Consider the following 15,271-nt stretch of genomic DNA (forward strand, 5'->3'; position numbering starts at 1 on the left):
AGAATTCGTGAGTTAAACTTTTTTAAGTTTGACTAACTTTATAGAAAAAAGCATCAATATCTATGACATAAAATAAGTATTTTATAAAAATATATTCTAACGATACTAGTTTGGTACCATAAATTTTAGCATTTTTTTAAAAAAATTCAGTCAAAGTTTAAACAACTTTAGAAATTTATTCTTTCGTGGACAGAGGAAGTACTGAACTTTGATCAAATTTATATAAGAAAATATTAATACTTATAGTATATATTTAGTATAATTAGATAGATCGTTGAATCTATTTTTATAATAAATTTATTTGAAGATACAAATATTGCTAATATTTTCTACAAATATAGTTAAACTTAAATTTTTTTGACTAGCATGAATAGCATAAATAAGTTGATGGTTATCAATCTGCACACAGGTGGCACATATTCTTTTTGTTGATTCGCCAGTTGGGGCTGGGTTTTCCTTCTCCAAAGATCCCAAAGGCTACTATGTTGGAGACATATCATCCTCCATGCAGTTGCATAAGTTCCTCAACAAGGTACCATACAAAACCCTTCCTCAATTACCTCTGCAGCCTATGCATAGTATACGTTTCATGGCACCGGTAATTAGGTTATCCTTAATGCCGGTTTCATGACCCAGTTTCTAACTCATCCATATTTTTAAACAGTGTAGAAGAGTTTCATTCTCACGAAACTCTCTCTCTCAAAAAAAACTCTTATCACCTATTTCTTCATTTTTACACTGCCACGTCAACATATTTAATGTCCATAAAACTCTGATGAAACACCATTGAGACTGGGCACTCATAATGCAAGACTCTATCACAGAGTCTAAGACAATTAATTACATATTATTTATGGTATTTTGCTGATGTGGCAACATATTTATTGAAGAAAGAAGTAGAAAAAATAAGACTCCAAGTCTTATTTAGACTCTAAGTCCACATTATTCGAGGTAATAAATAATTTTAGACTCTATGATAGAGTCTGCATTGTGAGTGCCCTTATGCACATTAAGGGCACTCCCAATACAAGAACCACTATAGTTTCTAGGGATATTAATTATATAAGCATTTGCTGATATGACAAGATAGTTATTGAAGAGAGAGAGAGCAAAAATCATATAAACTGGCTCTGAGTTAGAACCATATCTACACGAGAACCAAGACATGAAGAGATGTGATTGGTAGCGAATGGAGAGAGAATGCATGTTGGGATCATGATTTCTATATAGTGTCTATGAAAATTAATAAGTATAGAAACTATATTTAGTTTTTATTAGCATTGGGACTGCCTTAAGTAATAATGAGTCTCAATTAATGCCTGTGCTGAATGTTTGCTTGATCGGCGTCAAGTGGTTCAACGAGCATCCGGACTACCTTGCAAATCCTTTCTACATCGGTGGAGAATCATACGCTGGAAAAACTGTACCATTCCTTGCACAGATGATTTCAGAAGGTATATTGCATTGCTATATATATGATAGACAATTTGGTCTCTGGAATTGTTCATACATTAATTACCTCCACTGTAATTGTTCAGGTGTTGAAGCAGGAATGAAGTCCGAACCTAATCTCAAGGTATATTACTCTAGCAAATAAACCTCTGATTTGAATGGTCTTATATACCTCCAGTGTGGGAATGAAGCCGGATGGTCTTATATACCATTTGCTAATCCATCTTCTTGATGTTAGGGCTATCTAGTGGGCAACCCGTCCACAGAGGAACGTATTGATTTTGGCTCTAGAGTGCCTCATGCTCACGGCTTTGGAATTATATCACATCAGCTGTATGAGGTAATTATATATGCTCATCTAGATCTGCATTATAGCAATATATCTGCATACACTTTGTATCATTGTTTGAGTGGGGCGCCGCTCTGACCATGCTTTTTTTTTAATGCGGTGTTCTTTTGAATGTACGTATGTATGCAGACGATATCCGGGCATTGCCAAGGAGAAGACTACTCCAATCCTGCAAATGAGTTGTGTGGTCAGGCTCTGAATACCTTCAATGATGTAAGAACACTTGATATTTACTTATGCACTTGAATGTTTATTCTTTTAATATAAGGTGACTGCGAGTTTCTATACATACTTTATATATATGAGATGGAACGAACATACATACATATGAATTATGAACGCGAAAATTCAGTCGATTTTGTTGCCCGTCGGTTCTGAATCCATGGCTCCCTGCACTGCCTTTCTACTTGTAGCTCATCTCTCAAGTTCAGAAAGCCCATGTTCTGCTGGACCAATGCGTTGTCGCGTCGTCTCCTCCTGTACCGAATGGAGACTACATCAGGATGGACGACGGTGGCTCAGCCTCAGATGATGGCAGCAGGAAGATGAAGATCCTACGGGAGGAGAGTAGAGTGCGCAAGCTATTTCATCCACCGGCTCGTACTCCGTTTAGTTGCTTTGTAAGTCAGCTTCTGCACATAAACATCTGCACACATAATTACATATATATCCTGTGTGCTCAGATCATCAGTACAGTACTCTGTAATGGATTAGCCCATTAGCTAGGGATGCCGCCTTGCTATTTATATCATGTCGTTAATTGATTTTATTACTTACATTACATGTGCAGAGTTACTCCTACTCCCTGTCGTATTTCTGGGCAAACGACAGACGCACCCGAGATGCTCTTGGGATCAAGGAGGTGAGCTACATACATTTCCCTAGCTAGGATGCATGCCATTCCCGTTGGTTAATTAATTTCATTCGAATTCTTTACTTTGCTAATTAAGTGTGACTGTGAGTGTGTCTGTGTGTGACAACAACAGCAATAATAGTATAAGAGAAATTACTTATTAGAATTTAGAACTGAGCAGCCAAATTTAACCGAATTGATGTTCAGGGTACCGTGGATGAGTGGGTCAGATGCGACGATGAAGCAGAGCTGCCTTACGAGCGCGACCTCAAGAGTGTCGTCAAGTACCACTGGAACCTGACCTCCAGAGGCTACCGCGCCCTCGTATTCAGGTAAATAAATCGGTTTCATGACATGCATAGAAACGAATGCCGTACATACATATATATATATATATATATATATATATATATATATATATATATATATATATATATATATATATATATATATATATATATATATATATATATATATATATATATATATATATATATATATATATATATATATATATATATATGAGTTTGGTCATGAATAATATGGTTGGTTGCAGCGGCGACCATGACCTGATGGTGCCACACCTGGGCACCCAGGCCTGGGTCAGATCTCTCAACTTCCCCATCGTCGACGACTGGAGGGCCTGGCATCTTGGTGGGCAGTCAGCTGGGTGGGTGGGCAGTCAGCTCATATGTTAATTTGCAGATCTGTACTGAATTGTACTGGATTTGTCGTCCATTATTCATTCGTCATTCATCCCATCCTTTTCTTGATTAATTTGCAGATTCACAATCAGTTACTCAAACAACATGACATTCGCGACGATCAAGGTACGTAGACAGAGCTAGCGTCCACGCCCAATCATTTACATATACATTCACTTTATTGGGATTATTGTTGCAGGGCGGCGGACATACAGCACCTGAGTACGAGCCGGAGAGGTGTTTCGCCATGTTCAGCCGCTGGGTGCTCAACCGGCCACTCTAATAATCCTCTCTCAAAATCCTTGATGCTGATAATAAATACTCCATCAGTGGTGAAACTGGATATACATGGGAATAAAACGGATGTACTACGTACCTACTGTACCTTCTACTCCGCATAAGCATTCATACATGAGTTTCGAGCAGCATTGTAGCAGATGGAAACGTGTCCCAAAGCATCCAGCCTCGAATTCGATTTTAACGATTAATGACGACATAATCATTGTCACTAATGTGTGTTTTGCAGCAGCAATCTTAGGTCAGTCTTAGTGGAGAGTTTCATAGCGTTGTTTCTAAGGTTCTCATGTCATGTGAAATAAAATAAAACTTAGATGAAACACCCACTCTTAATGGAGAGTTTCATTCCATGGTTAGTCGATAATCGTACCAAAACTCATTTCTTCTCTTTCTTCTTAAATACACAGCCATGTCATCCAAAATACCTATGTGGCAGCCTATTTAATAAGGTCAGTCTAAGTGGGAAGTTTTATGACGTTGTTTCCAAGACTGCCATGTCATGTCAAATGAAATGAAACTTAGATAAAACACCCACTATCAATGAAGAGTTTCATTTCATAGTTTCATAGGCATTTAATTCCAAGACTCATAGAGCGTTGGTAATCGTGCCAAGAGAGTTTCATGAAACTCATTTCTTCTCTCTCCTTAAATACACCGCCATGTCATAAAAAAAGCCTATGTAACAATCTATTTAATGCAAATGAAACTCATATGAAACTTCCATTAAAACTGACTTTAGTGAGGTCAATTAATGTGCAATCAATGTTTATCGTATTAGTTTCAAAGGATGAGTGACAAAGTTATTGAAAAACTAGTTAGGCCAGTCTCAGTGCACAATTTCATCTCCCAGTTTCCAAGATATGAAACCTAACAATTGAAATGAGGATCTCTCTCAATGCAAAATTTGATTGCAAGTTTCATATATTATTTTAGCTTTTTTTGGTCCCACCAGAGTCTCATCTTCTCTCTTGCCCACCACCGTGCCCGACAGGATGTTCTCCACCACGACCGGCAAAGCCACGTGCCCGGCGGCCGAAGGATCCCATGGCATGGCGGCTTGCGCTCGCCCACGGTAGAGCTCGTACACGCTGCGTGCCAGAGCTCACGCCCGCCCGCGCAGCCGACTCGCGCCTGCCCACGGCGGAGCTCGCGGTGTGCCAGACTCAGGACGTCGTGGTGGACTCGCGACGGGGCATCTCGTGATCGAGCCGTGGACTTGCGACGGCGGAGGTCGCGGCCGGTGGCATGGCGGCTCGCGCCCACTCGCGGTGTAGCTCGCGCCCACCCGCGACGGAGCTCGCGCCTGCGGCATGGCGGAGCTCGCGCTTGCCCGCGCAGCCGACTCATGCCCGCCCATGGCGGAGCTCGTGGCGTGGCGGACTCAGGACGGCGCGGTGGACTCGCGACGGGGCATCTCGTGACCGAGCGGTGGACTCGCGACGGCGGAGGTCGCGCCCGGCGGCATGGCGGCTCGCGCCCACTCGCGGTGAAGCTCGCGCCCGCCTGCGACGGAGCTCGTGCCTGCGGCATGGCGGAGCTCACGCTTGCCCGCGTGGCCGACTTGCGCCAGCCTGGTGGTGACGGATCTGCTTGCCCCTACGCCGGAGGAGCTCGCGATGGATGGTGGAGAAGCTCGCGAGTCGCGACGGGATCTTGCCCCTAGAGGAGAATCACGACGATGGATGATGGAGAATCACGACCACGCTGGATGAAACGCGAAAACCAGTCTCAATTTTGTTTGGTCGCTGTTTCCAAACTTTTGGAAACCGCGCTCAAAAGGTTTCACCGGGATGAAACGTATCCTTCTCTCTCCTCCCAGTTTCATGCAAAAATCTGATGTGGCACCTTATTTCATGTGCATGAAATCCTCTATGAAACCCCATTGAGACTGGCCTTAGTAGTTTCATGACACAGTTACCAAGTCTATAAACTAGGTTACTGAGCCACATGAGTTTCATAGAGATGAAACTCCTCTCTCATCTGATGAAACTCCTTTATTTAATAACCCTGTCAAGTCAGCAATTTTGCTTATGTGGCACCCTATTTAATGTGCATCACACTCGCATGAAACATGCATTGAGACTAGCCTTATAAGTGCCATTTAGAGACATTTAAAGTAGTTTAAAATGCTGTTATATTTTCTTGTAGCTCTCACTTTCTCCTTTGTCCATCCGTCCTTCTCTCCTCTTTATTATTCACTTTCTTCGTTCACGTTTTAAGTATGGAACTACAAAACTTTTGTCAACATCACTGTACTCTTGTCATGACCTGACCACTTAAGACTATTTGCATAAGAAATGCACACGATAGCTATTTAAGTCAATATTTTGTTATTTCTTATACAGAATTTATCTTTTATTGCACGAACATTCATCTAATTAAATCAAACAAAAAAATAGCTAGCTCATTATCATTGGCTCAATCACTATACAACAAATTATATATCCCCTTTAACATTCGAGCATCTTTTGCTAGTTTAATATATATTAAAGTTTTTATATTTTGGTCTATCATACTCTCTCTCGGTTTGTTTATCATTTCACTCCTCTGTGTATAAGAGTTTTAAAGGTTTTTACTAATATTATAAGGTTGGTCTCAGTGCATAGTTTCATAGCATTATTATCAATATAATAAAACTTGAATGAAACACTCACTCTCAATGCAAAGCTTCATTCTAGATTTTCATAGGTATTTAATTTCATAACTCATAGATAGTTGGCAATTGTGCCAAGAGAGTCTGATGAAACTTATTTTTTCTCTCTTTTTAAATACACTGTCATATCATTAAAATGACTATGTGGCAACTTATTTTATACAAATGAAACTCACTTGAAACTCCCACTAAGACTGGTCTAACAATCCTAATGGTGTACAATCTCGTATGTGATCTGAATTTATGATCCGTACTCACACTAGTACAGACGCATACTGTACAGGCGGCTAAAAACCCATTTCTACTGGCGTTTTTCAGCACCGCCTGCGCTGGAGGCCAGTAGAAATGAAATATTTCTACAGGCGGTAACTAAGAACCGCATGTGGAAATATTTTTCTAGAAAATACGAAATCGGTTTTTAAAAATAGGAAAAAAAGATATTAATACAGGGAAGTCGCGCTTTTTTTCGCATAAAATCGAGTGCTTTGCGGCCAGTGGGATTCAAACCTGAGACCTTGCCTTGCGCGTAGCCTCTTCTACCACTCCACCTATCACTCACTTGTCTATATTAGAGTTTAGTTCCCCACATATTATCACAAACCGAGCATAAATTGATTATTTGAGGCCCTAAACGGATTCCAATAGAAAAGTTGTCAACTACAAAGTTTCATAACTTTTTAAGATCTACAACTTTTATATTGGAAGTTTTTCCATCCGAGGTCATTTACAAAATTTGAATTTCAAATTTAAGAAATCCAAACGTAGTTTTCGAAGACAAGATGATGTCAAATGAAAAAATTATCAACTACAAAGTTTCATAACTTTTCGAGATCTACAACTTTTATTTTGACAGTTTGTTCAAACAAGGTCATTTGAAAAACTCAAAAAATTAAATTTCAAATTATTTTTACAGGCAGTTTCTTAGGAGAACCGCTTGTAGAAATACATGATTTCTACATGCGGTTTTGTTAGGAAAACCGCCTGTAGAAATATGATTTTTAGTGGCGGTTCCTTAGGACAACCGCCTGTAGAAATGCATGATTTCTACAGGTGGTTCAGTTAGAAAAACCGCTTGACGGTTCGTAGTTCTAACACCGCCCTTTTTACACCACAGGTGCGTGATAACTACAACCGCCTGTAGTATAAAAAAGAGGCGTCGGCGTTGTACTCTTTTCTACTAGTGTCATCAACGAATGTACTGGTACAATATAGAGTTTGACTGTAAGACGTATTAGAATAGATCACACATAATTATATATATGTTCTTTTGATGCATGTGTATAATAAAAGTTGCAGAATCCAAAAGTGGTGCGATATCATCTATGTGTCTTACGATTTATAGTACATGTACAAATGTTTACTCATCCTTATTATCTCTCCGAGCATCTCCAGAAGATTAAACTGGTAGATCTTGTTAGTACAAATGTCTTACTAGGGACGTTACCTACCATAACAAGAATAATACTGTTAGATTTTAATATAAAAAAAATATGAAGACTCATCTTAAGTGGAGGACTTGAATTCATCTTCTACTACTGGAACAAGTTCCAAAATTGATTCCTTTGGAAAAAGAACAACTTTAGGTAATACACGGGTGAAAATGAATTTTGATTTCAAAACTGTTAAAGCAGCAAAAAAAGTTTATTTCAGATATAAACAAATTTATTTTGCTTAATATTTAACGTCTATCAGAAAGATTTTAAAATCTTCAGAGGTCCTAGTCCTTTGTTCTGAATCGACTAAAAAGCACTCAAAAATAGCTATGCGTGCTTAGAATTTCTTTTACCTGCGAAGAGCGCTTTATTCATTCAGAACGACTTTTATCAAAGAAAATCGTTTTACTGGTGCACGATTTCATCTTAAGTCGTTTTATAAATGATTATAGAAGTCGTTTGATATCTTACTACTTTTGGAAGAATTCATACATGTTTTTAATATCCATATACAAAACTGTATTAAAAAAAATCCAGTTGCTGGCCGGCTGCAAACCACGACATGCAACGCTACAGGGAATGTGTAGGCGGATTTGATGGACGAGCACTCGATTCCTTGCTCTATATATCAAGCCTTGTTAAATTTGCGAATTTTTTTGTTTACCTAGTGTAACACTTTCATATGTATTTGATAATTATTGTCTAATCATAGATTAATTAAGTTCAAAAGATTCATCTCGCAAATTACAGGCAAACTGTACAATTAGTTTTGTTTTCGTCTATATTTAGTGCTCCATGAATACGTCCAAAGATTTAATATGATGGAGAATCTTGGAAATTTTTAAAAACTAAACAAGGGCTGACATCATCGACCCTGTTCGCTTGAACTTATCTGTCGAATCTACCAGCCATTCAACAGTATTTTTCTGTTAGACCAACAAACATGCTCATATATATATATATATATATATATATATATATATATATATATATATATATATACACACACACACACTAGGTTAATGCCCGTACGTTGTTACGGGTTTTAAAATCCACATACTCTATGTTTCTTCATTGTTATTTTATTTTTTCTGTCTATATTCTTCCTTTTTCATTTCTTTTTTGTTTTTGTTTTTCGATTTTATTTTATTTTCTGTCCTTTCCTTATTCTTTTCTTGTTTTAATTTTACCTTTTATTTTCTTTTTCTTTTGGTTTCATTTTTATTGTTCTTCCTTGCTTCTATTTGTTTTTCTTTTTTTTCTTTTCAGATTTTCTATGTTTCTTCATTCTTATTTTATATTTTATTTCCTTTTAATCTTATTTTTATCCTTAATTAAATTATTCATTAATTTTATTTAATCTATGCACTTTTTACCATTTGTTAATTATGTTTGTTTTTATATTTTTTTAGTAATTTTATTTTTTATTTTTATTTTCTATATATATGTGATATTTATGTAGTATATATTTAGTGTTCTATATTGTGTTATGTCATGTTTACGTAATATATATGTGATGTTCTATGATGTTTCTTACGGTGTTCACTTAGTATACATGTAATCTATAATAGATGTGATGTTCTATATTATATTTAATGATGTTCTATGATGTATTTAGTGATGTTAATGTTCTATAAATATATTTACGATATTTAAAAAGTAACCCTTTAACATTATTTGAAATTTTTCTCCATTTTTGTATTTTTTTCTTATGCTTTTTACTCTAGATTTTTTTTATTATTTTTATCTATGTCATGTATTTATGTATTTTTATGTATATTGTAATATCAGTTTCATAAACCTAAAACCAAAATACTATTCTTCTAAATCGATAATATTTTTTTACAAAGACTGAACATAGAATATTGTTTCTACTTAATAAAAGAAAATATTTTATCTTTATAAGATAAATATTCATTAATAAAATTTTATCTAAATATATCCATGTGTGATCTTGTTTTGAAGAATTTGTTATAAAAAATTTAATGGTGCAATCAGAATTTAATTTATATCTCTAGTTTAGGAGTTATGACTTTTTTTAATTCGCTAAAACAATTTTGCATGCATAGGTGAGTGGGGCCTAGGTTGATGGAATAACGTGTCATCGCGCAGTAAAGAAGACCACCAAAGGGATTAAAGTTGTGGATGTGTCCTCTCCATAATTTTTAATTGTAGAGATAAATATTAATTAATAAAATTTTATCTAAATATATCTTTGTGTGATCTTGTTTTGAAGGATTTGTTATGAGAAATTTAATGGTGCAGTCGGAATTTAATTTATATCTTCGGTTTAAAAGTTATGACTTTTTTAAATTCGCTAAAACAATTTTGCATGCATGGGTGAGTGGGGCCTAGGTTGATGGGATAGCCTATCATGGCTAAAAGGGATGGGAGTTGTGGCTTCACCATGGGTGTGCTAGATGGGTCTTTTCCATAATTTTTAGTTGTAGATATATATATAAATAATAATAATAATAATAATAATAATAATAATAATAATAATAATAATAATAATAATAATAATAATAATAATAATAATAATAATAATAATAATAATAATAATAAGAGCACCACAGGGTATCAAATTTTAGATATACTGTGGGTTTACCCATGAAATATTTAATATATCAAATAATTCTAAGAGTTGTATAAATAATGTGCATGTGATGATTTAACACCATATTATATGTGATGTTTATTTTGCCACTTAAGAAGAGTAAAAGCAGGAGTTTCTTTTCTTTAACACCTGATTAAGATGGGAGTTTCAGGAGTTTCCAATTCTAATGACATGAGTTATTGGATTTATTCATTCATGATGGCATGAGTTTCTTTTGTGAGCGTTTATTCGTTTATGATGATGAGAGTTTCTCCTCTTGAATGTTTATTTTATGGCGTCTCATGCACTGTCTCTTGATTTTCTGCGTCCGCTTATCTTCCCTGGCTATGATATAAATATCCATGGTCATCTATTCTTTGAGAGAGATAGACGCTTGCACACACAACCAAAGTCAAAGTTCTGCTGTCCCAAAAGCTCTCCCCGTTCTGATACTTGCGCGCACAAGTTCTGGATAAGTAGGCCTCCGAAACGCTTGCCATCTTCGGGTTCATCTGCACGGGTGAAGGACGGCAATCACGTTTTTTGGGAGTGTCATTGGTGCCACGACTACTCGCATCATCCTCTTCTTCCTGGTGGCGACGCACGCCATCGGGTTGATCGGCACTGCAACACTCTTGCACGGTATCGAGCAGGACGACTACTCCGATAGGCGCTATGTCAACTAGTGCAACCGGCTCTGGTGCCGCTGGGTATAATGCTATACTCTTCTTTCCAACAAGGTCTTGTGTTAGATTTGTGCTGGTTAGTCTTGTCTACATGAGGTTCATGTATAGAACACACAAGCACATTTTCGATGTCACCAATATAATTATCATGTTAATTTTCTAGATGAAATTGCTGCTGAATTTGTCTAATATTTTAACAATCCAAAAACATGATAGGCAACTTTCATGAGTTGGCTTCGCGAGTATGCTGAAACCAAATATTTTTGAGGGCACTCACTATAAGAGGTGGCGGGCAAAGTGTATATTATGGTTGACTGCTATGCACTGCTATTTTGTCGCTGAACATAGATCAGCTGGGCCGCATACTCAAGAGGAGGAGCGTGCTTGGGAACAAGCTGATACTGTGTTTAAGGCAACAATTTTGAGCGTGCTAGGAGACTCCATAGTAGATGTCTATATGCCGCTACAAACGGTAAAGCCATGTGAAAAGGCTATGAGAGCGGAGGCTTGTTCCGCTTGTCTTTGACAGACACTTGTTTTAATTCTGTGAATCATGTGAGCCATGATGTTGATATTAATATTTGGCATTCATGTTTATGTCATATTAATTTTGATAGCATGACTCGTTTAAATTTAATTCCGAAATTTGATGTGATAAAAAGTTGTAAGTGCCATGCTTGTGTTGAAGCAAAACAACCTCGCAAGCCTCATAAGGCTGCTGCGGCGAGGGAGTTGGCACAGCTAAATCTCATTCATTCTGATGTGTGTGAGATGAATGGAGAGTTGACTAAAGGTGGCAAGAGATATTTCTTAACTTTTATAGATGATTGTACTAGATTTTGCTATGTGTATTTATTAAAAACAAAAGATGAAGTGTTGCATTATTTTAAGATCTATAAAGCTGAGGTAGAAAATCAACTTGAAAGAAAAATTAAACATTTAAGGTCCGATCGTGGGGGAGAATATTTCTCAAATGAATTTTCTGAGTTTTGCACGGTGCATGGAATTATTCATGAGAGGACGCCACCATACTCACCATAGTCCAATGGGATTGCAGAGAGAAAGAACCGTACTCTAACTGATTTGCTTAACGCCATGTTAGAGACAACGGGACTATCTAAAGAATGGTGGGGTGAGGCTATATTGACAGCTTGTCATGTCCTGAATAGGGAACCCACAAAGAACAAAGAGAGTATACCATTTGAGGAATGAGAGAAGAAGAGATTAAATCTTTCTTACCTACAAACCTGGGGTTGTTTGGCAAAGGTGAATGTGCCAATAAACAAAAAGCGAAAGCTTGAAAAACTGTTAATTGTGTCTTTCTTGGTTATGACATTCATAGTGTGAGTTATAGATTTTTAATAATAAACTCTAGTGTTCCTGATGTGATTGTTGGTACAATTATGGAATCTAGAGATGCAACATTTTTTGAGAATGAATTTCCCATGAAGAATACACCTAGCACTTCTAGTCATGATTCTATTTTTCTGCCTGAGACACTTGAACCGATAATACATGCTGATGAAGAAACCCATGATGAAAATCCTGAGAAAGATAATAATATAGTGACTCAAAAGAGTAAAAGACAAAGGGTTGCAAAATCCTTTGGTGAATACTATATTATATACCTTGTGGATGACACTCCCACAACCATTGCTGAGGCATATTCATCACTTGATGTTGATTTATGAAAAAAAGCTATTCAAAGTGAGATGGATTCTATTATGTCTAATGGGACTTGGGAAGTGGTTAATCGTCCTGATGTAAACTTGTGGGGTGCAAATGTGTATTCAAAAAGAAATTAAGGCCTGATGGTACTATTGAGAAGTACAAAGCAAGGCTAGTGGCTAAAGACTATACTCAAAAGGAAGGAGAAGATTATTTTGATATTTACTCTTCCGTTGTCCGTCTAACGACCATACACGTGTTGTTGTCCTTGGCTGCCTCACATGGTCTTCTCGTCCATCAGATGAATGTTGAGACAACTTTCTTGAATGGAGAGCTTGAGGAAGAGATCTACATGGATCAGCCTGTACGGCCTAAAATCCCTGTACGGCCTAAAACAAGCCCCTAAGAAATAACATGAGAAATTTGATAAAACTTTAACATTAGCTGGTTTTATTGTAAATGAAGCTGATAAATGTGTCTATTATCAGTATGGTGGGGGAGATACTATGATTTTGTGCTTGTATGTGGATGATATATTAATTTTTGGAAATAATTTCAATGTGATCAAAGAAGTGAAAGATTTTTTATCTAATAACTTTGAGATGAAAGACTTGGATGAGGTTGATGTTATTCTTAACATTAAGCTACTCAGAGAAGGAAATGGTGGGGTAACTCTTGTGCAGTCCCACTATGTTGAAAAGGTGCTGAACCATTTTGGTTACAGTGAATGCATGCCTTCGCCAACTCCCTATGACCCAAGTATGCTATTAAGGAAAAATTGCAGAATAGCACAAGATCAATTAAGGTACTCACAGATAATTGGCTCTCTTATGTACTTGGCTAGCGCAACAAGGCCTGATATCTCGTTTGCTGTGAGTAAACTTAGCCAGTTTGTTTCAAATCCGGGAGATACACATTGGCATGCACTTGAAAGAGTGTTGCGCTACCTGAAGGGTTCAATAAGTTATGGCATTCACTTTACTGGGTACCCGAGGGTACTAGAGGGCTATAGTGATGCTAACTGGATATCTGATGCTGATGAGTTGTACGCCACGAGCGGATATGCGTTCTTGCTTGGAGGTGGTGCTGTCTCCTAGAAGTCTTGCAAGCAGACTATCTTAACGAAGTCTACAATGGAAGCAGAACTCACAGCATTAGATACCGCTGGCGCCGAGGCCGAGTGGCTTCGTGAACTCCTGATGCATTTACCGGTGGTAGAGAAACCTATACCGGCTATTTCTATGAACTGTGATAATCAAACTGTGGTAATTAAAGTTAACAGTTCTAAGGATAACATAAAGTCCACAAGGCATGTGAAAAGGCAGATAAAATCTGTCAGAAAATTGAGAAACTCTGGAGTAATTTCATTGGACTATGTCCATACATCTAAGAATCTAGTAGATCAATTCACTAAGGGTCTGTCACACAATGTGATAGAAGGTGCATCAAGGGAGTTGGGCTTGAGACCCACTTGAGTCATACCATAGTGGTAACCTATCCTATGTGATCGGAGATCCCGTGAAGTAGGATGGCGAAACAAGCTAGTGGTTGACTGAGGGAGAAACCCCTTATACTAAAGTCTAACTTGTTGGAGATGCACCGTTTCTCCAGTACTGTAAGGAAGGTTGGTTAATTCCTTAATGTGATCTGAGTGAGGGATGTTGTCCTACCACTAGCACACGTTCGGGCATTAGCACCGGTTAGGAAGGGCATATTGCCCCAGTTCCCGAGCCGGTGCTGCCCTTCCGGGACTAAAGGCCCACCCTTTAGTCCCGGTTCGGGGAACCGGGGTTAAAGCCCCCCTTTAACACCAGGGCTGCCACGTTGCAAGACCCTTTAACACCGGTTGGTATTACCAACCGGTGTTAAAGGGTTTCTTTTTTTTTTGGTTCACTTCTTCAGTTCTGTTTATTGTTTTTATATAATAATAATAGGTTTTTTCATGCATGTTTTTGCTGATACAATAATATATTTATATTACATGCATATTAAGCATATATAAATTAAAATTATAGGCTTAGCTTAATAATTAAGCTTTGCCTATAATAAAATGAATAGGCCACATCAAAAATTAAATAGATATGTAAAAAGCTTTATATATATATAGTTTTATATGTACAAAATTCGTAACACATATATACATAGAGTTTTTTCTCCCAATGTCTACAAACGATACAAATGATCATCGTTGTTTGGAATAAGAGTTTCGTTGTCGTTGAAGTGAAACTCGCCGTTTGGATTGATCACTTGCTCGCGGAGAAATTCTGCTATCGTCTCTTGGATAGCTTTGATTCGGTCTTTTTGTATGACCTTTTCCCTCAACCATTCCGTCTTTAATTTGAAATAAATAAAAAAGTGTCGGTGTTTTCCCCACGGGGGGTCGCACCAACGAGTAAATTTGTATGCGTGCTTCCCTTTCCCAGATGGTGATGCAAAAAGACACAAGGATTTATCCTGGTTCGGGCAAGGGAAGGCCCTACGTCCAGCGGGGGGGGGAGAGTTTGTATTATTTTGCGCCTAAGTGCTTGTACAGGGGTGAATACAAGCGTGGTATAGAGTGAGGTGGAATGTGGAAGTTCT

At 37.5% G+C, this 15,271-nt stretch overlaps 1 protein-coding gene across 2 annotated transcripts in view; it reads left to right on the forward strand.

Annotated features, from left to right (window-relative positions):
• Positions 1–15,271, forward strand: part of LOC8059737 (serine carboxypeptidase-like 7) — a 64,957-nt gene that overhangs the window by 5,447 nt on the left and 44,239 nt on the right. Inside the window, exons 4-14 of one of the 2 annotated variants that reach the window (XM_021453806.1) lie at positions 410–532; positions 1,352–1,454; positions 1,539–1,576; positions 1,691–1,792; positions 1,931–2,014; positions 2,215–2,421; positions 2,592–2,663; positions 2,862–2,986; positions 3,211–3,324; positions 3,439–3,484; positions 3,558–3,770. The exons of the other annotated variant lie outside the window; for it this stretch is intronic. Coding sequence (XP_021309481.1) covers positions 410–532; positions 1,352–1,454; positions 1,539–1,576; positions 1,691–1,792; positions 1,931–2,014; positions 2,215–2,421; positions 2,592–2,663; positions 2,862–2,986; positions 3,211–3,324; positions 3,439–3,484; positions 3,558–3,641 — 1,098 coding nt within the window. The 3' untranslated portion in view covers positions 3,642–3,770. Of the gene's footprint in view, positions 1–409; positions 533–1,351; positions 1,455–1,538; positions 1,577–1,690; positions 1,793–1,930; positions 2,015–2,214; positions 2,422–2,591; positions 2,664–2,861; positions 2,987–3,210; positions 3,325–3,438; positions 3,485–3,557; positions 3,771–15,271 lie in introns of those variants that run through there. 2 annotated transcript variants of the gene reach the window in all.

The sequence above is a fragment of the Sorghum bicolor genome, chromosome 2, assembly GCF_000003195.3.
Source record: "Sorghum bicolor cultivar BTx623 chromosome 2, Sorghum_bicolor_NCBIv3, whole genome shotgun sequence".
Classification (NCBI taxonomy): Eukaryota; Viridiplantae; Streptophyta; class Magnoliopsida; order Poales; family Poaceae; genus Sorghum; species Sorghum bicolor.